The following is a 27,491-nucleotide window of genomic DNA, read 5'->3' on the forward strand; positions in this document are numbered from 1 at the left end:
ATGCAATTCTTGCATGGCCTCTCGTTTTTTCTTCATTTTCACGTTTTCTCTAATTTTTACCCTCTCCTACTATTCCGACCATTTCAACTTTCCACTGGAATATTTTCCATTCGCTGTCTCTGACTGTATTTTTTTAACCTCTTCTCCTAAAATGCCATTTCCTTTTCCACTTTTTCATTCTGTCCATCTCTCTCATCTCTCTGCCTCTCCATCATACTTTCTCACTCTCTTTCATTTCCCTGTCCTGTTTTGTCCGTCATTCTCTTGCCCCCGCCCCTTGCCTTCCCACTGCATGTTTATCACACTCCCACTCTTAATTCTCTGTTTTAATTACCCCAATCGTTACCTCCCCCACGCCTCTGCTGTATCTGTGCACGTCCCCTCTGTCTACTAACTCCTCCCACTAACACAGGTTAGCTGCCAACTCCCATCAATTCATGTCCACCATTTTGGGGATTACCGATCCCCTCCACCGCCAGAAGATATCCGTCAAAGCCATGGATGTTGTCCTGTTCGGCCCGCCAAAAGGTAGGTTCCATAGAGAAGAATCTCCAAGCTGTCCATTCCAGCCAACAGGAAGCATGTTTCCTGTGCTGCTTCATCCAGTCTTAAAGTACATGTAGTTCATGGAGAAAGCATGCACTCCTAGACAATCATCTACTTGTGGCAGTTTTTGTATGAGGGACAACTTGGCAGTGTTTCATGAATAACTTTCCAGCAATTTCACCTCCATCCATCATGGACTTCTGAAAATCCTGTCATTAGCTGAGAGCAAATTTGTCAGAGAATTGCTGTCAAGATTCTTCATGAAGCACTTCCAAGGCATATTCCGTGTCAGATACCCGGTAAGCCAGTGTAGACTCTATAGAATAATGTTAAAAATGTTGATATAGGAGTAATCAAGTATCACTGACAAGTCTGAGTTCGCATGATCAAGGTCAAATGTAATTTATTGTCAATGAATGTAGTTTTGTATCATTATATGAATGGTGTTTTTTGTGAAGGATTATTTTATAGTGGTTTTCAAAGTCAGCACTGCTGCTATATTGAATTGGGTGATGCAGGTGAGACTGCCAGAAACACTCCACTTGTTTTTTATAAAGAGAACTTTGCTACAGGCATGCACCTTCATTGGGAATAACTTAGGCACATTTATATCTATCTGATCAGGAAAAGACATCTACATTTGAATAAAAAAATTGCCTCAAGATAATTGATAGTAATGCATTTACACCAAACTAAAATAGAAAGTCTTATGAGCCAGCAACAGTACTTTTGCATTCCTGTTGCAAAGGATATACATTCTCTTTATGTCACATCACGAGCTCTTACTTGCATTCTCATTGGAAATTTTCTTAGATCTAATCCCTGTGATTAGAAAGGTAAATAACTAATCCCGGTAATTTTCTATAGTTTTGAAGATACATGGATATCGTACACTAGGACATTGCTTTCTCACTGGCAAAGTAACGAATATTTTATCATTTTTTGTGCTGGTGTGAAAGCATCTAAAGATACTTTGTGTTTGTACCTTTGCCAGCTGTAGAAGACACTTTTAATTCACATGGTTTATGACTGTACTCTCAATACAAGCTCTGAATCGTGATAGGAACGAGCTCCTTTCAACCATCACACATACCCGGTTCATGACTGTCTGTGAGCATTTCAGTTGTATTTCAGGATATTGTATTCACTGCCTATAGCCATTTTAGCAAGCAAAAGATTTTGATTCTGGGAATCATTTCCAACACATGACAATTTCTTTGGAGACCGTTCAACGGCACAGTGTACCCTTTTGTGTAGTAACAATGCATGCTTTTTCTATCCTACCATTTTCCAGATTTATTGAATTCCCAGGGTTTTACATCTTATACTTGTAACAAGGAAATACAAAAATAATGAATTGTAAAGAATGGTATTCAGGGGCCCGTAACACAAAACTTAGCAATGATCGTAGAACATTTTTCTACGATTGATTCCATTGACTAAAGTGTACAATCATACGTGAAAATCAAGCGTACGATCAATTGCTAACCTTTGTGTTATGGGACCCAGAACTTACTGTATATTAAAATATGAGTTTGCGTTTCCACTCTTGAAAAGAATCATCATTTTGGTTTTCCAAAGCCGAGGGAATGAAGTTCCTTAGGGCCCGTCTTGCATGAGGTAAACATAGAAATGCACTTTCTTGTACAGTATTGAGCTTTAGTGGCAAATCAATACTTTTGATGAATTTGTGTAGAAGGCCTCAAACAAGTGATAGACATTGTGTAATTGAAAAAAAAGGTATAATTTACAAACTGTTGAAAGGTGATTTAGTGTATATCGCTCTGCAATAGGTGTACGTTTTTAAGACTTACACTGTGAGAAACATTTTTATAAGGGATGGTGACTGATTAACTGAATTAACCAATTCCAGGGAATTCATTAATTCATCATATGTGACAATGAGCTGTTATGATTGAAAGGGAAAATAATATTCAACTAATTACATTACAAGGTAAAAAGGACAATTATTTTCTTGTGAAATACATAGATTATTTTTGTGTAGAAATTAAATGCAAAGTCAATGCGGTACCAGGAAAATTCTGACCCGAATTCCATATTCATGAATATGCAAAATTTTGCAATTGGTTTGTTGAACTCCCACTTAGATACTAAATGATTAGATTTGTGTACATATATTGAATAGTCAATAGATCCCATTTAATTCTTCTCCATTGCATTTTGGATGGTTGGTAATAAATTATTTTGGTTATTATTCTCACACAGTGCGCACACCTAATCCATTCTTACGAGTTTTTGAGAAAAAATTGGTCTTAAATGATCCAAGAAATGTACATGTGAACTTGCCAGTCTTTTAAATTTTCTTGGAATATTTCAAGTTTTAGGGGGAAAGTGCACGATCTTCATACTCACCAAAATCCTTTGCAGCATTTTTAAGCAGGAACTTGGCTATAAAGACGCTAATAGTCTTTCTCGATGGTTTTGTCTCTGATGAAGTTGATCAGTGATGAAAAGATGCATCGTGGATTCTTGTATTAAGACATGGCTTTAATTAATGTTATTGGGCATTCGAATACATCATTTTTGTGTCACCTATATAACAGAGGGAAACTAAAGTTGCTGGTTTTCCAACGGCAGCATCGTCAACACTGAAATCTCAACCAAGATTTCATGAAACTTGGATATAAGAGTTTAAAGAGCACTGATCATCTTGCATGAGTTTCAGATCACATAACTAAGGTCAAAGGTAATTTAGGGACAATTAAATTTGACTGTGTGGGGGTGTTTTTAAAATGCCATCTTAACTTTGAAGTTAATGGATCTAGTTCATGAAACTTGGACTTACGGGTAATCAACTATAACTGATTCAGGTTGCATGATCAAGGTTAAAGGTCATTTAGGGTCAATGAACTTAGTATTTGATTATGAATGGTGTTTTTGTGAATAATTATTCATTTTTTTTCCAATGGTGCTTTTTACATGATCTATCTAGTATGATCATCATCATTATCTTATTAATCTCATTTTTTTTATTATGAATCTCATCATTATGATTGATATATTGGCCATTTAGCAATATGAGTTATACTGTCTTTATCATTTGTCCCCATTTTGGTAGGTAGGATGGATTTTTTTTTTTTTTTTTGGTCGTTGTTGTCGCTTATATTTTCATACATGAAAGTAGGAATTAATACACATACAGTGGCGTAGATAGGTCCTCAGACCTTGGAGATGATCTGATGAGAGGTGTAGACCACAATATGTTCAAATAACTCCCCACATACACTAATATGGACACAGAATGAGCGAGAAATTGTTGAAATCTTGAAAGCAAAGAACATCCGGGGTTTTTCTGCATTGCCATATCAATATTTACACTATCGATATTGGGTTTAAAAAGAATAAAGCATAAGGTCTGCGATATTTTTAGGGTCTGGCGGGTTATGTGAAGTAAACAATTTTTTGGGGGCCTAAATTGGTTGTTTGTCTTCTCATAGCTTCCTTGTGCTAATTTTCATCCAGTGATCAGCTTCATTGATTACAAGCTTGTTTTTAGTTTTACATGTCATTGATATTGTGACAGGAAATTTCCTGTATGTTCTTATCTTAAAGTCTGGAATAGACAGTCGAGATGTGGCCTGGGCTATTTTACTTTCATAGGGGATAGCGATTTTCTTGTATATAATGTACTTGTATGTGAATGAATGTGCTTGAAGGGTTTCTTTGATAACATTCGTTCATCAAAGAAGTTCTGATATATACATGAATTTCACTCAGCCATCGAATCAGTACAAAGTTTTGTTTTGTTCATGTAAATAAGAATCTAAAAAATTCATGTGACTCAGTTTTCAGTGTTTTCTCCTGCAATATGCATGACATGTACTCTTCTCATGATACAGTTCATTTCATTATCTAATGATGTTATTAAAAGACAAAATGTTAAGCTTTTCAGAGAATTTATAAGAAAGTGAACATAATACAAAGATTAATTTTACTTTTTAATTGAAGTTTGGAACGATCTACCAACAGTTTATACAATTTAGGCATACACAATTGCTGTATTAATTTTGTGAATGATTTTTAAAAATATTGTAAACTTGTACTGCAACAAAATAATGAAGAAGAGAGTTTCAGCGTTCAAATTCTAAAAAGTGAGCTAAAAAGAAGTTTGACACGAACATTACATTTGGCAGTAGCTACTACTTTCCTCAGATTCTACAATTCATTAGTTGGAATGACATTCTTATGTGCAGTGCCTCTCCTCTCAAGGCTGAAAACAGTGACAGAAAATGCAATAGAAGTCTATTATCATTAAATCAGTGCACTGAGAGAATGGAATCATTCAACAACTAAAAGAGAATTTCATGAATATTATACTGGGTGTACGTGACAAGGAGATTCATGCAATTGTAGACGAGTGTTTGATTTGATATTGAGGAGTGCATGTACCAACTTCAGGTGTAGGGGTTTCCGATTAGAGCAGTATGGTTATATTTGGTGTTCTCAAGTGGTGACTGTATAATAAGGATAATCTTATACTTGTCATATCTGCTTCTGACCCCTATTTCCAGGGAAAGGATGCCTTCTCAAGAATATCAGTTGCTTTCCATTGGCTTATTGTACTTCAGTGTAGCAATCCTCAACCCCTTACACACACACACAAATACCAACTCTTTCCCCTTTTCTACAGCCATGGTGTAATTTCCTTCAGCAAGAAATTTATCCGCATTGTGCTGCACTGAACCCAGGTGAGGTGATTGGGTACCCAGCAGGATTAATTCCTTGAATGCACTGAGCGCTGAAAAGCAGCTCAAGCTAAAGCCGGGGTAATGATAATAATAAACAATGTGCCTCTGAATAGATTATATCTAGATAGATGGCGCTATATAAATGCCTATTATTATTACTACATATTTTCTTTGTTCTCCCTTTTCTTTCATCTCTCCTTTTCTATCTCTATCTCATGCTGATACCCTCCTCACCAATTCTGATATGTACACTTCTCTCTTGAGCTATCATTTTTTGCCATCTGTTGATGCTTTGCTCATAAGATTTTGTTTTATAAATCTTTATTCAGAATTCTCAAATTTACTCATTACAATTTAATTTCAGTTTTATTCTGTACCAATCTTAATATCTAGGAGAAAACATCCTTCTGTTATCCTTTTATTAGATGTTTCGTCACACCTTTCCAAATTGCTTGAAGCCTAGTGTTCGTAGCTCCAATGCATTACGTTAATTTGTTTCTCTTGGGAGGACATCTTCCCGAGCATCTTAAGATCAGCTAATTTCAGCTATACTTGGCTCGTAATCCATTTCATTATATGGATTTACACAAAGGGAACTTGAGAAGCTTTCAATTAATTTAATGGAACCTGAGCAACACTCTTTATTAGGTACGGTAATAGGAAGGCACAGAAACTATAATCACCTTGTGCAGAGAGAGAGAGAGACAGGAAGATACATAGAAGACAGACAGAGACGAGGGGGTGGGGAATGCAGAGGGGTTTGCAGACCTGTAATGTGGAATGGGGGAAAGAAGGAATATATGAGAATATAGAAAAATAATGAGAAAGATTAAGAAAAATATGATGAATTTAGTACGATCAAGATAATGATAATCTATTTATATAGGTGCAGCTGTATGCATATTGTGTATTTCATTTGAAATGTAAATAAATTGATAAATGTATAAATGAATAAGTAAAAGAATAAATGATAAATAAATAAATGAATAAAAGAATGCATGATGAATCTATTCATAGATCATAGTCATTTAAGTAAAAAAAAAATGGTGAATAGCAAATGTCATTACATCTTGTCATTAACAAGTGAATGAATGAATTGATTAAAAAATGAATATATATTTGAAAATAAGTTTTTGACAATTTTAAAGTATATTTAAAAAAAGAAGGTCAAACGAAATGCGATAATTACCCAAGTGAAATGGGGGTGCAACATTATTGAGAAAAAAAAGTTCAGTGCACTTCAGTGTCTATTTGAACTACTAGAATATTACATTTACAGTTATGTAAATTTATATAGGATTGTTGAATAATAATACTGAGAGTAGTACTCCTTTCATAAACCTATCCTCCAATTAGCCGCCTAAGAGTAATGCGGATAATTCAATAAAAATTGCGTTCACAAACTCCGAAAACAAGCCGCATTATATTTACGAGCGCCCGTCCTGAAAAAGGCGGATAATCGTCATGACAACTGGACACGCCCCCTCCGATGCGGTTGTGTTGGAAAAGGGTGACCTTGTGACCGCACCATGGCAATTATCCGCATTATTTGGAAATGCGTTCATAAACTCAAAATCTTGTCCCGATGCTGCTATTATGCGGATAATAGCAGCATCAAAATAATGCGGATAACTCTGGTCCTCCTCCAATTTTACGACCAAATTATGCTGCTATTAGCCGCATAATTGGGCTTATGAAAGGGGTATAGTTCAATGAACCCATTTGGAGGACTTCTGTTGAAATGGAAAGCAATGTCATTTTGTTGACATCTGTGACATAATGTACTATCAGGGTCTCATTACATCATTACATAAATGTTATGTAACAGATACACAATTTCTGTAAACTATTATACCCTCGTTGGATCATATTCATGATTTCAGTAGCTTTAAACTGTTAATGCAAATTTATTATAACAGTTTTTATGAAATGGGGGGGGGGGGCTTCAGATCAGGCCCTGTGAGGTGTAAACACTTTGCAGAATTATGGCCTTTTGCTTTAAAAGTGGCAAATGTTAAAGTTTGTCAGCTAGCTTACAATCCTTTGTTCTGTGACCCTCCATCACAAAATTACCAATAAGTCGCAGTGGGAGTTTTCATGTAAAGTGGAAAGACAGCAGTGTTTTAGTTGAGTCCAGAGTTCCGAGTCTTGGTTTATGAGTCCGAGTGCTAGTCTGAGTCATTTAAATTGGAACTTCAGTCCCACAAGACTGCAAGACGGGAAAAGAATTTTAAAATCAGTTTTGGGGTATGAAAATCAGTGAAAATTAGTCCATAAAAAACCCTATATAACCCTATTCTTATCTTGCAATTATGCTAAGAAGCCTTATAGACTTTACTCTTGATTCATTAATTTACTCCTGATTTATCTTGCACTAATATTCATTATATTTTCTGTTGAGGCCCAACAGATATTTTTTGTTGAGTTTCTAAATGATAGGTGTCTCGAAAAGACTAAATAGTAATTATTCTGTAACCCTCTAAGTCTAACTCCTATGCTCCTGCTCAAACTGGATATATATTTATTTTATTTTATTTGCCTCGTTCTCTTTTCAGTGTAAAACAGACATGGGTTTTAGATTTAACAGTCTTGTGTATCAAGGAGACTAGCAGAGAGATCTGTTGCCCTTGACATATAGGAATCCCTTATTACTGATTAAGATCTCAAGACAGCTCTTGGAAGTTGCCAAGTTAAGGCCTGTCACCATCAAGCCCAAGTTTTAATTTTTTTGAGCAATCTGCTGACAACCACCTTTGGAATAATTTCCCATTACCACCAGATAATTCATCGGAGAATATACTCCAGCAGGTTACTTTATTTTGTGCTTCAAATATTAGTGGCTAATATGTTTCCAAGAGGTTGGTTTTCAGACCTGATTAACCCGAGCTAACCAGGACATGCTCCAGAAATATCTAAGTAATTAGCAGGCTAATTCGACAGAGGAGATGCATTCAGATAGAGTTACGCTCTAGACCCTGTTAATTTCTTGACCATATGGAAAGCAACTGGTCTAGTATTAACATGGATCCATGGTATTAACAAGAAACTTCAACTCTGTATGAAGTTTTCCATCTTTATGCTTTTTTTTCAACCTTTGTTCAGTCTAGTGGAAACACATCTTTTTAAGTCTCCTTGGGACATGGTTATGTGATTCATGATCCTATATTCAGATGTTGACTACTGAATATTGTCTGTAATGAACACTTGTAGCTTGACCCTGTCATTGATCTATTTCTTGCATGTTTATTACTTCACATCGAGGCGTATCCATTTGGACAACTTCATCAGCCAGATAAATACTTTTTTGAATTTTGAAATTGGGTTTGTGAAGCACAACTTTGAAAATAGATACCAAGTTTCAATAGAGAGCCTTCTATAGATGTCCTTAATTACAATTATCAAATAAACCCCTCAAAAAAAGTTTTGCAACTCAGTTTTGGGGGATATCTTTTTGGTTAATGAAGTATAAAAGATGAAACTGGTATCATTGGAAAGCTGAATTATTCTTCTTTACAATGACATGCCATTTGCTGTGATTATGTAATCATGGAATATGCAATCACCCTGAACATCGAGAAAAGTCAGAAGTGAAATGTTGCAAAATGCATTGATTTCCAACAAGAGTCTCCATTTCTATAGAATTTCCACCATGCAGGTGACAGTGAATGCACTCAGTCCATCCTCGAAACAATTGGAAATTCGCTATTGCAAACGACGCATTTTGCAACATTTCATGTCTAACATTGCTGCGTATTATCATGTCTGTGTATTTCATGATAACATTAGCATTACAAATGACACATGATTGTAAAGAAGAATAATCATGCTTTCTAAAGATATCACTTTTACACATGATGATGGCACATTAAGGAATTTATTAGCACTCAAACTTGCAGTTTGAGTTGCAGAACTCAAACATGACATGGCAACGAATTTTGCAACATTTCATTTTTTACATTGCTGCATATTTATCATGTCTGTGTATTTCATGATAACACTAGCATTACAAATGACACATGATCGTAAAGAGGAATAATCAAACTTTCTAATGATACCACTTTTACATATGATGATGGCACATTAAGAAATTCATTAGCACTCAAACTTAAGTTGCGGAACTTTTTTTGAGGGGTTTACATGCTCCATTGGAGGGTTTGAAGTATGTTCTATATTTTACCATATTCTCTTATGGTTTAGTTCAATATTGAACTTCACAAGTTTTGTGAAGAATAAGAGCTCCTGATATGACAGCCTGTCATTTCATAGATTTATTCGCTGGTGGCAAACATAGATTAATATTTTATCAAATACATGTACCATGGTGAATGGCTAGAGAATAAAAATAGAAACTTGCAATTCCATTCCAGCATCTTATCCTTCAGCTTCCATCAGCTCTTATCATAGAATTGTTATGACATTGAATGAACACTGACTATTGCAAGCGTAAAATAGACAGCTCATTATACACTTTCTTTTTTCGTGTTCAGCATATACTCTAAGTCATTCAACCATGATTGCAGCGGTACTTGTAAGGGTTGTCGTTCATCCTGTTTGAAAATTTTGACATGAAAATCGTGAATTGCCAATGACCATTTCATTTTTGTTTTCATGGATGAAATGCAAGCCAAGTGCATGCTCTCTGTTTATGTATGTGCAACGACATCAGTACATTACATGCATTAAGTAAGGTAGTTCTGTGTTTTTTAATTCCGTGTTTTCACAGAGTGGTGGCCACGTTTATAAAACTTCATTATTTTTGGTAGATGTTGAAAATCATAGAAACAATCAGAAGGCATGTTTGGAATGTAATATCTGTCATGATATAGGATTCATTCATCTCTTGTGCATTATGATCCTATGCCTTGGATCTCTGAAAGCTATTTACTCAAAATTACCTTTCTTTAACTTAAGTTGAACACTCATCTGTCACTTCATGAAATTGGCAGATTTGTTGATCTGGCTACGACTGCCAGCAAGTTAGTTGTAATAATTATGGGAGAATTAAGGGAAATTCACCATGAATATTTCCTTATGGTATACAGGCAAACTTACATGTAGGTTCACAAATACAACAGATGTATTCCAAGTCAAGTTCTCTGAAGTGTAGCTGCATTTGATACCACTGTAAGTCATTAACTAGTATGAGAGCGGTATGATGTTTGTGTCGACGTCGTACCAGCATGTTTTCAGCCAGCCTTCATAGTTCATCATAGCTAACAAAATATATGATAATCTCGTCTTAATCAGACTAAAACAGCAATCTGATTCAACCACAAATGAAGTAGATTATCGTCTATCTGGGGAGACACTTCTCTTATCCATCTATCCAAGTATCCTCTTCCGTTTGGTGTTTGATTGTAACCTCTCGTCGTTTATATTCTTGTAGACCTATAAAGGCCGATTGAGTGAAAGGGTAGTTGTAGGTCTGACCATCTTTCATTTCGCAGATTTTTTTATGATTCACAATATGATTCGCCTTATGGAAGTTTAGTAGGTATATGAACCACCAAGTTATCAAGCTCACTTTTTAATAGATTTTTATGTATTGTATCATTCATGCTCAACAGTTTTCATTCTTTTCAAAGGATGAATAAAGTAAGGTTTGCAAGTAAATCAATGAAAATGTATTACATATGGGCATCACATATGGTGTATCATAATAAATCACCAAAGATAGTCCTGGCAAATACTGTTTCGTGCACTTGGTCCCTACTCTTAAAGTTTCAGTCCCTTCGGGATAGTTCTTGGCATATTCTTGGTTTTCTTCTTGATCAAGGTCCTCTACTATCCCATCAAATCCTGCTTTACTGCAATGATCAAAATATGTATCTAAAGCCCCTTTTACACCTTCACGGATGCAACACGGATCATCACGGATCTCAGTCCGTGATGATCCGGGGTGCCAAATTTGTATTTTCCTAGCATTCCCGGAGTGAGTACGGAGTTAACTGGTTATTAACACGGATATGTACGGAAAAGTACGGAGTCTACAAGGATAGGCAAGGTAGCAATAGGGATCCTGTTTGATATGCTCCCGGAGCCAACACGGAATACCCGGATGATCACGGATGTTACTGGGTCTTTACACGGACCTTCACGGTTGCTCACATTTTCGTCCCTTTTTGCAGCATCTGGAGCATGCTCGTGCTTGGTTATGAATACGGACTATTGTTCATGTACGCAAACAATACAAACATTTGACCCCGGATAAAGCCGGTATCAACAAGGATCACCCGGTTCTTACAAGGAGCCTCCCGGATGCATTCGGTAGCTACACGGATGTACAAGGAGGCTACAAGGATGAACACGGATGATTATCAGTCCGTGTACTCCGGGATGAAAAATTGAACATGTTCAATTTTTCTCCCGGACATGCCGGTACATCAAGGATGGCGCCGGATGAGTAGCCGGAGTGTACACGGATGACCCCGGATTGACAATCCGGGATGATCCGTGTTGCTTCCGTGAAGGTGTAAAAGGGGCTTAAGGATCCTTTCCACAAAGACCACCTGTTAAAAATCCAGTATTCTTGTCTCCCTTTTGTTTTCAATTGATTGCAAGCTTCATGCTATTGCCATACCAAAGGAAGCGATTCCAATGTCCCATTTCATAATATTTATCATAATTTCTATAAAAAATTTACTATCCACCAACAGATTGAAATATTTCACTAGCTTTTACCTGGTATTGTAAAATATATACATAAAGAGCCCTTCCAATACAGAGTAAGTTCTAACTTGATGTGCCCTACCTTACTCCGTAGAATCCAGGCGGTCCTAATCATACAACCCCTCCTGTAAACTGGCTCCTCCCTTTTTTAAATGCTGTAGTTTCCTAAGTGCTTATTGGAAGAAACAAAATTCTGCATTTTCCTCTGTGTTCTATAATTATGAAGATGTAACAGATTCATGGGGGGGGGGGTGATAGGGTGCATAGATTCAAGTTCAACTGATATCTGAAATTCCCCTTTAAATAAATTGAATGATGACAGAAAGAAATCGGAATACATCCCAAGTCTCTCTTTCTCTTTTTCCCTCCTGGTCATGGAGCTAATGTTCAGTTATACATCTTCATACATCATCTTTATTGTGCACAATCCAATTAAATTGTTGGGTTCATGGTACAGTACACAGTGAATTAGTTTAAGTGGCTCCTCATACTGTTTACACATCAGGTGCCTAATTAAATATAGCATCTCCATGAGACAGAACAGTTATAAACCATCTTATTCTTTACTTTGTTTTCTTGACCCTGCTGTCCAAGCCCCTGTAAACAGACGACTTCTTTGAATTTTAATTTAATGATGTCCGCAATTCCTTGGTTACAGATTCATGCGGCATGTATTCCCAATCGATACAATTGAATTGTGCATAGACTTTAATACATAATTGTTGGGAATTTAATGTGAATAAAATTATTACATACTTAGTCTCAGTTGTAGGGAAACATTTTTGAAATTGCAAGCAGTTTACTTTTCACAATTTCTGAATTTCTTGCATGATTTAATGAAAAATAGAATTTGCTAATGTAACGTTACAACATTGGGGCTAATAGTGCCTGCAACATGATTTATTATTTCATAATTATAATGAGTAAAGTAATAATGATATAGGATTTTGTATCTAGCACACGTATCCACCTTGCTAGGTGCTCGCAGCTTTTTGAGGAATTACTTCCTGACTGTACCCATAATACCTCAACTGGGTAAATTTCTTGCTGAAGGAAAACAAGCCATGGTTGGGAATTGAACCCATCTCCCTCAAATTGAAAGATAAGCATCTTAACCACTAGACCACAATGCCCCCCGTGTATGCATAAGATATTTCTATTCATACTTGTATGTGTTAGTATACAAGATATCTAATTAATAATATAATCTTCTGAAGTAGGGATATTTAAGTGGCAAATAATGATATATGTTTATATAGATACATGTATGTTTAGGAATTGAATATCTAAAAGGAAAATAATTGCACATATGTTGGTGCCTTTTGCATTGATATCTCCATCGTTGCATATATGTACATGATTTTTTTTAAAGCAAAATACAATTAGAATAAGTACATGATTTTTTGTTATATCCATGAATTAATTTCTCATTAATGATGAATGCATACTGTACACATAATATTCAGCAAATTTACATCATACATGCACGAGGTACCGTAACCTGTGCATGGCTTTTCTCCAGACTATACACAATATATACATGTAAGACACTCGTATCATTGTTGAGACCTGTCAGATCCATTTAACATAGAATATAAAATGCCCCCCCCCCCAGCAGCCCAGCCTTTTAATGTCAAAGTTCATATGTCTGCATTCTGTAGATGGACATAAGGCAAAGAATACAGTAGCATGGTCAGGGATGAGTAAACATCAATAGATCTCGGCAATGAAAAAAATTGAATGAGGAAAATTAGTTCGATTTTAGGAAATGGGCATTATAGAATAGATACGACAGGTCTTCTTGTAGTGGAAAGTATTTGGCATTTGGGGTGTTTAAAGGTCAAGTCCACCTCAGAAAAATGTTGATTTGAATCAATAGAGAAAAGTCAGACAAGCACAATGCTGAAAATTTCATCAAAATCGGATGTAAAATAAGAAAGTTATGACATTTCAAAGTTTTGCTTATTTCTAACAAAATAGTTGTATGAACGAGCCAGTTACATCCAAATGAGAGTCGATGATGTCACTCACTATTTCTTTTGTTTTTTATTGTTTGAATTTTACAATATTTCAATTTTTACGAATTTGACGATTAGGACCTCCTTGCCTGAAGCACAAAATGTTAAAATAATGGAATTCCACATGTTCAGGGCAAAATAAAACTTTGTTTCACAGGACAATGAGGAGAAAATTAGAATATTTCATATAATAAGATACAAAAGAAATAGTGAGTGAGTGATGTCATCAGTTCCCTTATTTGCATACTGACCAGGATGTGCTTATAACTATTTTGTAAAATTAAGCGAAAATTGTAAATGCCATAACTTTCTTTTTTTTCCATCTGATTTTGATGAAATTATCAGTGTTATTCTTGTTGGATTTTTCCCTTTTTATTCAAATCAAGCTTTTGTTGGGGTGGACTTGTCCTTTAATAGTCAAGAGAGTACATGTAAATGACATCAGCACAAGGGGGGGGGATGTTCATGGAGAAGAAAAAAGTATTCAACATGGAGTCTGTTATAGTGCAATGTGTGTGTATTCTTGTATTGTGTATAACCCTGAGCCCTCCTCCTTCCTCTTGTTACTGATCCTCTGTTCAGAAAATAGGCCAATAAAGTTGTTGCTTTGATAAATGAAATGTGATAATAATAGTAAAATGATAGCTTGTTGAAAATACCCCCTGCCCAAAATAAAGCTTCTAAAACCAGCAATTCATTTTATAACTTTCCTTAGTTATGTTCCTGTAAAAAAAATACAGATTGGGTCATGTAACTTATCAATGGAAGTTTTAGAATAGACATTTCTGCTGTATTTTCTTCAATTATTGGTGTAATGTAAAACACACAGTGTATCGGTAATAGCCATTATCTTTCTGTATATTACAGGGAAGATAACCATTAAAAAGAGCAGAGATAGGGGGATTCAGGTTGTTGTCTCTATAATTACCATCTATACTTTTTTTTCTATTTTCAGGAGACATGTTTTTCAAAGACCTCGTGTAAGCCCTGATGTAAAATTCAATCATATATCCATGGTAACAAAGTGATTCTCTCTCGTGCAATACCAATGACACTAATCAGCCTTGGGTTGTTTGCTGGGTTTTTCTTGTTTTTTAGATTCAAGATACTGTGTTCTCTTTGCCAAGTAAACACATTTTGCAAAGAAGTGTTTCCATTTTCCTTTTCTAGAATCTAGTTTTACTGAAATTTTATCATGAAAATTTACCGAAGAATAATGGGAATGAGACATCTTCAAACCCTTCAGGAATTAATGTGAGATGGGGTGTAGACAAATCATTGGCTGTCATCCGAACCACAATATCATACATATGGCGGTGCACACCCATTTCAAAGTCTAATGTAATTTTCACACCTAGTTCCCCTACCTTTAATACAACATATTCATTGCTAGAAAAATACATGTTTGAAAAGACCAAGACAATTGCTTGACATTGGTATCTTTATTTTTACACAAACCAAGGATCCGAGAAAATATTGCAAAACAGCTACATGCTTGTAATTGCAGTTTGAATGGTTTCAACAATTGCCTGGCATCACCATGAAAATCCCCACATGTCTCAGAAACTACAATAAATTGCTGCCAAGAAATTTAGTTATGAATAGAATAGGACTTTCATTTTCTGCAAAAATCTCAAAATTGAATTGGCAAATCTATGTGTGTATGAAATAGCATACTTTCATTTCATTCCATAATATAAAGTATATTTGTTCTACAAATAACACCTAAATGTTTAAGGAAAAGGAGACACATGTATAAGTTTTAAAATGAATACAGTGTGCATCAGTAAAATGAAAGTGATTTTCCTTTTTAAACCCTCATTTAGCAGTTCATAATATCAACATGAGATTTCTGTTGTATTATTTTTTAGGTAAATTGTAGATTTCATATGTTAAAAAACAAACAAACATGGCATTAATTATTTGGGTGAAGAACATTACTAGTTTTCCTAATAAATGTACTACTAGTCATTCTAGTTTTGGTAATGTTTTTACTACCTGTTCATATTCCAATGTTGATTTCTGTTAAATGTCTCATTATAAAATATTGAGAATTTTACAATTTGAAAACTAAAAATGGCTGTGATACATAGTTATCCTACATACTGAATCCCTATCATGTCATGTGAGAATGTTTTATGTTGTTTGCTAGACTTGACAAATGGCAGTACAACCATCAATATCTATGGAAGAATGCAAATATGAAAACGAAACTGATCTTTAAATTGCTCGCAGCCTACAGGTATGTCTCGGCATTTTATTGGGAGTTAATGCATAATATAGTAGGTATTGATTGTCTGGAGTTAAATTGGATATACATAAAACCACTTTTCTTTGTAACATACATGCCCCTATGTATTGTCTATTATACTTGGACCTGCTCATACATGTAGATACTTTTGAATATAAATCAATAGTTTTGGAATCGTTGGTTAAAAATATAGAAATATATTAATATACTGCAAAGTCTACTGAAATAAAAGATAAAGTAGATCTAAAGGTGTCACTCATATATATCTAAATCACTTCTTGATGTAGTTTTCCTTTATTCTTTGTTGATCAAACTTGTGAAAAAATATACCGGTATTAAACTGTTCTATGTCTTATCACAGTTACATGTATGGCAGATATTTGTGAAATATGCTCCTGCACACAAGTCTAGAGTTCATTGCCATTGCTTGAAAAGGAATTTATACTGGAGTCTAAAGTATGTAAATCTCTTTTAGGATTCATGTACTTACATATATGCAAAGCACTATTATATGCATGGTATTATCCAAGCAACTCATAATGTTGACTGGAAAATTGTAATACTAGTACCTACATGCAACAATCATAAAGGAAAATGTTATTGATTTACAGTAGAATCTGAAAATTGATATTGTCTGAAGTTGATTAAATACTCCTTATCTGACCAGTTTGTGAATCTCAAAATTGTTGTATTATCTCTTTAGATAAAAAAATTGACATAAATTGGTTCATTTTTTTATGACTTGTTCTCAGCTCTATGCACACTGAAGCACCATACATGTATCAGTCCAACTGGTAGTATAATTTTGAAATAATGGTACAATGTATTAAGAAGCTAATACAGTGAAATTCCACTTAAATATCATGCTACATATATATCGTCGCACGCACCACGAACCGTCCTCTCTGCGCACTTCTATGCGAAAGTTACTTTTGCAGAAAACGCATTTAAAGAAAAGTTTTTTTTTAAACAATAAGTACACCTACTAGGAGAGCAAATTATTTACCAGTGTCTTCGTTAAAAATTTCAGGTTCCAAAGTTTCATCCCGTATCTTTATATTTTCTTGAAGTTAATTATTTATGCCACAGTGGGCAACGTAACAGAGAGGACGGTTCGTGGAATAGATACAGTGCGCTTAACTTTGGCATCGAAGTGCGCAGATAGGACGGTTCGTGGTGTGTGCGACGATATGTGTAATTCTATATAGTCATTTATTATTTTTGCAATTTCCCAAAACTACCCTTGTGTTTGAAGATATGTAGATTGTCTATGTTAGGCCCATATTCTATTGACAGTGAAGTAAGAGTCAGGCATACCTCCCCTCCCCCCACCCTATATTTTTTCAACCCACTCAATTTCACTTAAAATAGATGTCAGTGGAGAATTTTTAATTAGCAGTCAAACATGAGATTTGATCCTGAAGATAAAAACAACATGAAAACATGATATGGCATGATATGTTGCATGAAAGATAACATCTAATTACCGGTACACTATGTAATAAAAGCTTCATGTACAATATGAATAAACATGAAATTCATCTTTCCTTTTGAATAGATTATTTTGAAATAACCTTTACATTGACAGTATGCAAGATTAGTTTGTTTTCACTTCAGTTATGATGAAGATCTCAGAATATTTTCCTTACCAGATAGCATTTCTTGAAATACCACTACAAGTCTATGTGTTCATTTTCATAACATTTTTCTTGTTCAATGGTTACAGGGTATAGTTTCAACTTGTGAATTATGTTATTAACCTACAGCACATATATATCTATAACTTAATGAGCATTGCATTGAGCTTGAATTTAGGAATGAAATGTTATCGGTATTCAATTCACCAATATTTTTCCCATTAGTTCATTAGATTAGCAATGTGTTTAGAAAATCTGTGAATTCCCTCTCATTTGTATGCTTGTTAACTGAGAAGTAATCTTTTATCCATTCAGGGAATGGTTCAATATTTTGCTTTAAAAAAAGGCAATATTACCATTGTACAATGTACTGCATCACAATGTTATCATCCTTACAATTTCAATTCCTTTTCATTCTTTTATGTGTATTTACCTACATGTATTTTGAATTTGATGAATGACAGTAAAACTATATTTAATCAGCTGGACCCTTACCTCAAATCATGTCAATTTTTATGTGGTATTAATGGGTCACAAGAATCAATCATAGGATCAAAATCCAAGTGTAATGGTACCCTGAAAATAGTCTGCAAGTACAGACTCATACTTGACACTTTAACCAATTATACCATGTTTAGAATGAAGAATGAAGATGAAGACTAAACCCCCTCTCTGCATCAGATAATAATGATGTGGTAGAGCCAGCCAAAGTACATAGTGAATCTAGTCTCACTACCTCAGACTCCATTATGCACTACTTGACTTGCAAAAACAGAGGGTCTGTGCCTACAGACTACCCTGATTATGCATGGATACCTATTGTCATTTCTAACTTATGTCATTCACTTTGTTTTTTTTTCCTAAACAGCACTTCATAATTATCTGAAGGATTGGTTATTGGTCATCTCTCTGGTTGTAGCCTTAGGAGGATGTTGGTTTGCCTTCATCCAGCATCGCTACTCACAGAGCCATGTTAAACAGCTACTGAGGGAGATGGAGACTCTGTCAAGTGCAGAAGAATCACTCAAAGAACTCCAGGAAAAGTAAGCTTAATGGTGTAAAATATTAACAATAATTATGATCATGAAAGGTCAAGTCCACCCCAGAAAATGATTTGAATAAATAGAGAAAAGTCAAACAAGCGTAACACTGAAAATTAATCAAAATCTGATGTAAAATAAGAAAGTTATAGCATTTTTACTTTCGCTTATTTTTCACAAAACAGTGATATGCACAACTCAGTGTCATGCAAATGAGTCAGTCAATGATGTCCATCACTCAGAATTTCTTTTGGTTTTTTTTTATTGTTTGAATTATACAATATTGATTTTTTTTAAAGATTTTACTGTACAGAGCAAGTTGACTGAACCATATAGTATTAAACAATGCTAATTCCACATGTTGAGGGGAGAATTAATCATTGTTTCACTTGACAATAGGCCCGTTTCGGGTACACGTGTACACGTGTACACGCACGGTCAAGTCAGTGCACGTGTAATAAATTCCATCACCGTGTACACGGTAGCATCTGCATAAACAAGCTCACAGCCTCACATTAAATCTTAGTTCTCAGACACTGCACATGTTTTAATTACTAATATGTCAATATATTTCAATTAATCCAGAGTGAGTTCACTTCCAAAATCGCCAATTTAATCCACATTCTTTCTGGAGACTCACGTTTTTGTACCACGAAATGGGTCTGCTCCGGTCTCAAAAGCTCGAAAGCGTTGCTCAATCACACTCAGAGTCAATTTGAGAATCACCAATTGCGATAGCGATCATCGCTACAACTTACGTGTTATACGCTCGCACACAAGCCTACAAACAAACGCTCTTCAAATTGGCAACATAATAATGAAAATCAATCGATAACTTCAGTTACACTTATTCTGCAGCGATCTGTGCATGCATGTACGGTACAGTATACAAAATGCGCATCCAACGAGCGTCGGCGCTAGCTAGGGCCCTGCACTGATTTTCTTTTGCATTCTTTATTAATTTAATGCGCTGCTAAGCCGAGTAAACTTTTAATTTGCACCAATTTTTGTGGATTGATACTTCAAACTTCTCAGGTAAGCTTTAAAACCGTGACTTAGGCTATATAGACCCCTTTTTATGACATGTTGATGCGGGTCCGTGTCGACATGAAAACAGAACTCGCTCTCACAGTGTTTACAACGTGTACACGTGTACACGACCGAAAAACACGCCGTGTACACGTGCATCAAAAATGGACTTTCAAAACGGGCCTACTTGACAATGTGGAGAAAATTAGAATATTTCATATAAAATACAAAATAAATAGTGAGTGGATGACATCATCAGTCTCCTAATTTGCATACCGACTAGGATGTGCATATAACTGTTTTTTGAAATAAAGCAAAACTGTAAATGTCATAACTTTCTTATTTTACATCCAATTTTGATGAAATTTTCAGTGTTGTACTTGTTGGATTTTTTATCTTTTTATTAAAATCAACTTTTGTTGGGGTGGACTTGTCCTTTAAGAGTGAAATCATTTTCTGAACATTGGATAAAAATTTAGCATTCACTTTTTTAAGGGGCAGGTCTGAGTTATACAGGGGATGATATAAACAATTGAAGCACTCAACTTTACATGTTCTTCAATAAATTCAAGTAGCACTAGTAGAATAGGGATAAAAATAAAATAGGGATAAAAACAAGTCCGTTTTGGCAACTGAACATTTTGCAGCCTCATATGCCTTGATTCTTAAAGAATTATAAGAGAATTTTTAGCAATGAAATTAGTTCTGAAAATTCTTTCTCAATGCAGAATATCGATTATAAGTAGTCGAAAATTATTCTCCTCTTGGTGAAAGGACTCAATTAAATTAATCAATTGAAATCTGGAAATTCTTTCTCAATGCAAAATATTGATTATTATGTGGAAAATTGTTCTCCTCTTGGTAAATGGACTCATCAATTAAATTAATCAATTGAAATCTGAAAATTCTTTCTCAATGCAGAATATTGATTATTAAGTGGACAATTGTTCTCATTGTAAAGGACTCATCAATTAAATTAATCAATTGAATTGTTGTTGAATTCCAAGATTCTCTACGTTATGTCATTTATGAGGTGTGTTGTACATGCATCCTTTCTAATTTTTTTTTATATTCCCCAACCACATTCCATTATCTCCTTTGTACATGATTTGATATCATTAAACAATACTTTCGTGGAGAAAAATGACAAAAATCTAATCAGATATGAAAGAGAACCGACAATTGGCAATTTGCCGCTGTACTCACGCGTGCATTAATCAAACAGTAAAATCTAAATTTGATTTAGTTTAAACTTTCATCATGTTTATTTGCGCAAGATGTGGCTCGGATATTAAGTACCCTTACAAATTATTGTTGTGATATCAATAGACTACAGTGGACTGTTCCAAAAAAAATGGGAGAAATGAATTCTGTATTTCGATGCTTGTTACCAACACCATTTTCAATCTGCAGAGATTGGATTTCAAATTTGTTTTATGGGAATATGATTTAGCATCCAAGAACATGTTTCATTCTTGCAGAAAGTGTGAAATTCAACAGAAAATTATGACAAAACATCATCACAAACAATTGTAATTGATCTCAAGTATAATGAGTTTGATATGAATCGGACACAACCCTTTCTGTGAAGGCTATATATGAAAGACCTCCTTAAACAGAGTTACTATTGTTTTATTCTCTTCTACATTATTATTTTGATTGTTTTGAATTCTTATTCATTTATATGTTTCCCCCTTTCAGATTAAATCTTGCCCAAGAGGAACACAAGAGTGCTGTACGAGAGAAGCAGTCTATTGAGAAACAATTAACGGATGAGATAGAACTCGCAAAGACTGAGGCAAGGAGATTAGAAAGAGAAAGAATAGGAGATGACTCAGATGGTAGTTCAGATCTAGCCACCAAACTCAGACTCGCTGAAGAAGAACTTGTTCAGGTCAGTGATTGATTTTGAGTATTTTATGTATGTCGTGGAGACGGGTTAGTTGGAACATCGGGTAAGTTTAAACATTGTAGGTTACACGGGCCTAATCACTAGTGGCAGGCCATAGATATTCATTCGAGCCAACCCATTGCTATTTTTTTTATTTTGATATGGCTGATTGACAAAGTGTATGCATATGATTGTCCATCTGACACTGATTCTATTTTTGGTAATTACTGAACTTCCTTTTCCCAAATTGGGAAGAAATATCACCAATTTTGGACTATATTTTGACTGGTGGAAGGATTAGGGCTATTTTGCTATTTGAGGTGATGAATCTGCTCCCCCCCCCCCCCCCGAAGGTGTCTTCAAACACGTCAATTTATTTTTAAAATGAGCCGGTCGAGGGACCCTTTTCTGGTCAGATATGGATTGCCAGATATATATCCTATCCACTGGTAGTAAACATTCGACCCCCGAATTTCATCCTTATTTTTTATGAATTTTTTAAAGTGCCAATTAAACATATGAGTCTATGGGGAATGAATTAGGCCTGTGAAACCTGTAAAGTAAATTTATGCAATACTGCCCTCAATTTATTGCTATTAATAATACAACAGTTGTAGTATCAATAACAATAAATTGAGGGCAGTATTGCATAAATTTACTTTACAGGCATTAAAGAAAATTACAATGTTTCAACTTTCCCCATGTTCCAACTAACCCCGGTCTCCCCTATAGTTTTAGAGATGTTATAAATCATTGTTTGAATCCATGGTAGAGATCTTAAAGCACCATTTGAATCCAGTTACAATGTTGTTAATAGTGATATTTTTGTGCCTATACTTTACAAATGAAAGAAAACTGTCACCTTTACTTTTTTCTTTCTTATGTAGAAATTTGTATAGCTCTTTTTGGAGAAGATTATGGTTCTCTTTTATTGCAACTCAATTTGACTGATAATTACATGACCATCCAATTTTTCCCTTCCCAATTGGGTTTACTAGTACAAATACTGAAAGTACACACACGAGGAAAATTCACGAAAGTGATGATTATAGACAAATTATATATGGATGGAAAGGTATTGTCTTTTTATACACAAATATGTCACTAAAAAGTCTTATAGATGTCGTGGAAATGCAAGAAATGAAATTATTAGACACCCTTCTCAGCCCCCCAGACCGACAATCATGCAGCCGAAAAACGGTTGAGAATAATGACGTCACATAATTGACGAGCTCACCATCTCTCTGTGCATCATGCACTGAATCACCTTACTGACCTGTTCAATATCTTCTGAATTTACCGTTTTCTTCATGTAATGTGATATTCAATTTCTGTTTTCGACAACTTCAGACCAAACGTGAATCAGAACTGTATTCCTTTGCCCGTTTTTATTGAACTGTGGACTGTAAAGACCGATTTTGTCCACTACAGTCGTCATTGTGTTGCTCCACTCCAGTCAGTGAGTGAGTCGCTGCCCAAATAATATAAGTAGAGAATCTAATCAAGAACTTGAAAATCAAAGGCAGCAATTAAGAAGTAAGATTTAATAAATACAGGACTGAATAGAATCTCAAATGAAAATAAAAAGAGAAAAAAGAGCTGGTAGGAATATAATTAAAAAAAAAAAATCCCGAACCAAAAAAAAATCAAAGAGTTTCGAACCAGGATCCCCGCACTCATAAACCTACGTGCGTACAGATTTGTCCATAGACCGTGTCTCTACCTCTTCCGGGTTCATAATGATATATTAAACAAAGTGCGTTTGCTGCTGTTGCCTCGCAATGCTTCGGCAATCCAACTGCAATTCCAATCATTTCGCGATGGTTATTGCTTTTTTTTGTGGTTCCTGAACGTGCTACGTAATTAAATTTCATAATTTTTGTTCAGTCGTGAAGACGAATGTCTATGCTTTATATTGATGATAATATCAGTGTGGTGCAAGCATGATTTCTAAGTGAAAATATGCTTTGTTTATTCATGTATATTTGTTGAAAACAAATCATTTTTTCTAAGTATAATATCGGTTACCAAAATATGTTAAATGTGCATTTCATTTTACTGTTCAGAAAATTCAAACTTTTATCTATGTTAGAAGACCAATCTTTAGAGGAATAAACAATTCTAAGAGCAAAAACGCTGATTGGAAAGATCGTCTTCAATGGGCTGCTGTCAGCTCAGCTGCTCACTGCTCTTGGTGTGACGTCACTCAGCTGGAGCTCACCAGAGGACGGACGAAGGCAGAAATATGCCATGAAAATAAGTCATTTTTGAGAGCTGATTTCTGCAAACTCTAATCACTATTTTAAAAAGTGAAGTTATATATCTGATTAGTAATACTTCCCCTTTACAATGATGACCTCAAAAAGTCATTATAAAATACTTTTGATTCTTCGGTTGTGTACTTGAAGTAGTATTATAACCCAAACCTGTTGCGGTACAGGTTAACCTGCCAGTATGCCCCACTCGGGGGCTGTGGGCCGGGCCGAGTTCATTCTCCAACCTTGAGACCATAGGTGCGAAGAAAGGGTAAAGTTTCAACACATACAAAAACATTCAAAACAAAAAACGAATAAGGGTAAAATAAATTGAGTTTGGATTACTCAGGATCTGTGTTTCTTACGTGGCAGATTCTTTTTGAGATACTGATATTTCCTATGAAAAATACCAGCCTATTTTTATCTTGTGAACATTGTGTGGGAACCGGAGCTCAGTTTGGCAAATATCGTCTCAACGTACATCAGCCTCAAAAATGCCTACCGTATACGTCGCATGCACCACCACTATAATTTTCATTATATTTATTGTCAATTTGAAGAGCTTGTTTTCGCAGCACATTGTTTGCCAGCATATAATGCGTAAATAGCAATGATCACTGTTGCAATCGGTGATTCGTAAATTGGCTGCAAGAGTTATTGCGCGATGCCTTCGACATTGCCGCAGCCTATTTTCTTGGTACAATTCCACCCCCAGAACTGTGGAATAAAAGTGGATTAAATTGGCAATTTCGGAAGTGAATCCACTTTAGCATAGTTGGAATATACTTTGCTGATGTGAGCCTGTTTACTGTGGGGATATCACTCACATCATGGTGAACACATTTGATTGAGTGAGTGCCCATGCTAGAAATAGATTATGTGATTTCAACCTGACGGGTCAGCAAGTCCTGCCTGCATATCATTGCAATATGCAGAACGGTGCAGGTCGGATTTTTACTTTGACTATACTCAAGAGTTCAGACAGGTGTACTTTTTATATCCGGGTATGTAGGTTATCTGTGTATATATCACAGGCGTAGTTGTAAGGACTTTATGTGATTAGAGGGGGAAAGATTATTGATGAAGACCAGCACTTATGTTTCATTTTATCCATTGTTCACTCAGGTAAGAAGTGCATTAGACGAAGCAGAGCGGAGGCTCAGTGAGGAGATCAACTGGTCCGCCCCCATGACTCTCCAGCAGTGGCTCCAGCTAACGTACGAGATTGAGTACCGGTATTACGTCTCCAAGCGAGTCGCTGCGGCCAAACAACTCCAGGAGGCCAAGGAGGAATGTGAGAAATTACGAAGGAAAAGGGCCTCTCTGATTGGCTCATTTAAGATAGCCCATGGAACGTCGCTTGATGCTGTTGATCAGAGGATTGTTTCTGCAAGGTGTGCATACATGGAAAGATGTTTGATGATTTTGAAACAAGATTTTATATTTACTGCTGTGAAAGGCAATGAAAAGGAAAGATATAAAGATGCATGGAAATATTCACTATTAGTTTCAACTAAGCCTTTATGTAATTGTTTTCATGAGTTGAGATGATTTAGTCTTGAATCAGAATGTAATTCTGAACATTGAAAATTATCTAAATAAATCTAGATAGATATGCATGTGGTGTGACCATGTGAATATTATTTGTTTTGCATTACCTGTGCAATGGAGGCAAGTAGGGAATAAATCACTGTGACCAGTGGGACTAACTGATTAGGGGTGTGCAGGGTGGACCACTACTTTCATCTACACTCGTGAATTCTGCAGTGGGTTCCTAACACACATTACTCTCTCCTACACAGTGCCTCCAATTAACATCCTCTTAGAAGGACAGAGTGTTTTCTTCTGTAACATAGCCTGTGTCTATGAAACAGAGGAGGGGCATGTTAACATACATGTATATGATTGATCTTGTGCTATGTATTTTACTATATTCCTTGATGGGATCAATTTCTATTACTTGGTATTTGATATAAATTAACCCTAATACTCTGGGGGAGGGGGGGGGGGGTGCCATAATGACGCCGCCTCAACATGTTAACATGTTTAATCTGTCACGTGAAATTTTAGACCCCAATGCTTGCTGGCTTTTCAATTTCAAATCTCTTTTTACTTAAAATGAACAAATACCAATGCAATAAACAGCTCTAGATAAACATGTTTCTGTTGAATTGTGGAAATGGTTCCTCACATATATTGATGCTCTTTGTTCCTGTCGCCAGGGCTGCCCTCCATGAGGTTACAGCTGAGTTAAAAGAACGCACTCATCGTTGGAATCAGATCGAGTCCCTGTGCCAGTTTGCCATCATGAACAACCCCGGATTCCAGATACTCATGGCATCCATGGGTGGGATCACTAATGGTACCGACCTTACAGGTATGTAGACCTCACTGAGCCAGCCCCCCCTCAGTCCTTACCTTCACCCCATCCCCACTGATATGAACAACTCTGTGAGCCACCCACCTTCACCCTTGCCCCACCCCACCCCAGTCATATTATGAATAACCCTGGATTCCAGATACTCATGGCCTTCATGGTAGGTATCACCAATGAGCACCCCCCCCCCTGTCCATCTCCACCCATCAATATCATGAACAACCTGGATTTAGTTATGGGTGGGGTCACCAATGTTTTTCTGACCTTACAGGTATGTGACCTTTCTTGAGCCCCCCACCCCTCATCCATCCTCACCTCCTCCCCACCCCAACTGACTTTTCACACTTCACAACCAATTTATAATTATTCAACTGAGTACAGTCGCTCTTAGAGCTTGATACATGGATGCAGTATAACTATATAATTATGTACTCTGTGTGTCATGTCTTTTTTTAACCAGGGTATCACTTTGATATCTGGTTTAAATGCTGTGCTTTATTTAGATGTAGCGGTGAAACATATTTAAATGTCACTTTAAAAATCTAGATCAAGTTTCTCTAATTTTTACTAATTTTCCTATTTATGATTATATGATTTAGTCTCATATACTTTTTTGGGATTGCATTACATTTTAATACAGTATATTACTTGTGGTATAGTATGGCACAAAGTAACACTTTAGAAACACAAAATATTTTATAAAATTCTCTACACTCTTTCATTTAGTTTAGAAAAGCTTATCCTTGTATCCTTATAGATCATTCAGTTCCATACCATATTTAGATATTTCTATAGAGCATTCAATGCATAGTATTTTACAATGAAAATCAATATTGCCCAATTCTAAAAAAGATTTCTTAAAAGCTATATCGATTTTTTTTAAATCAATTTTTCTAGATGTTTTGTATAGAATATTATACATGTACACAAAGGTCTATTAAATCATCATAAGCACTGCTGTAGTACTTGCAGTTTGAGAAAAAGAAATGTATTGCACTATTTGTGGTTGCCTGTGATATTTCATTTCTATTTTTGTTTGTCTATTAAAGTCAGTTCACTTGCAGTTGTA

General features: G+C 35.5%; 1 protein-coding gene across 4 annotated transcripts in view; it reads left to right on the plus strand.

The window, feature by feature from the left end:
* LOC121411980 (stromal interaction molecule 1-like) overlaps window positions 1-27,491 on the plus strand; it is a 63,965-nt gene that overhangs the window by 21,769 nt on the left and 14,705 nt on the right. For 3 of the 4 annotated variants that reach the window (XM_041604894.1, XM_041604914.1, XM_041604908.1), the window contains exons 6-9: window positions 18,699-18,873; window positions 21,601-21,793; window positions 25,171-25,439; window positions 26,268-26,422. In XM_041604894.1, coding sequence (XP_041460828.1) covers window positions 18,699-18,873; window positions 21,601-21,793; window positions 25,171-25,439; window positions 26,268-26,422 — 792 coding nt within the window. Of the gene's footprint in view, window positions 1-412; window positions 529-18,698; window positions 18,874-21,600; window positions 21,794-25,170; window positions 25,440-26,267; window positions 26,423-27,491 lie in introns of all 4 variants that reach the window. The other variant, XM_041604901.1, reaches the window with a different exon arrangement.

This window comes from Lytechinus variegatus, chromosome 1 (genome assembly GCF_018143015.1).
Source record: "Lytechinus variegatus isolate NC3 chromosome 1, Lvar_3.0, whole genome shotgun sequence".
Classification (NCBI taxonomy): domain Eukaryota; kingdom Metazoa; phylum Echinodermata; class Echinoidea; order Temnopleuroida; family Toxopneustidae; genus Lytechinus; species Lytechinus variegatus.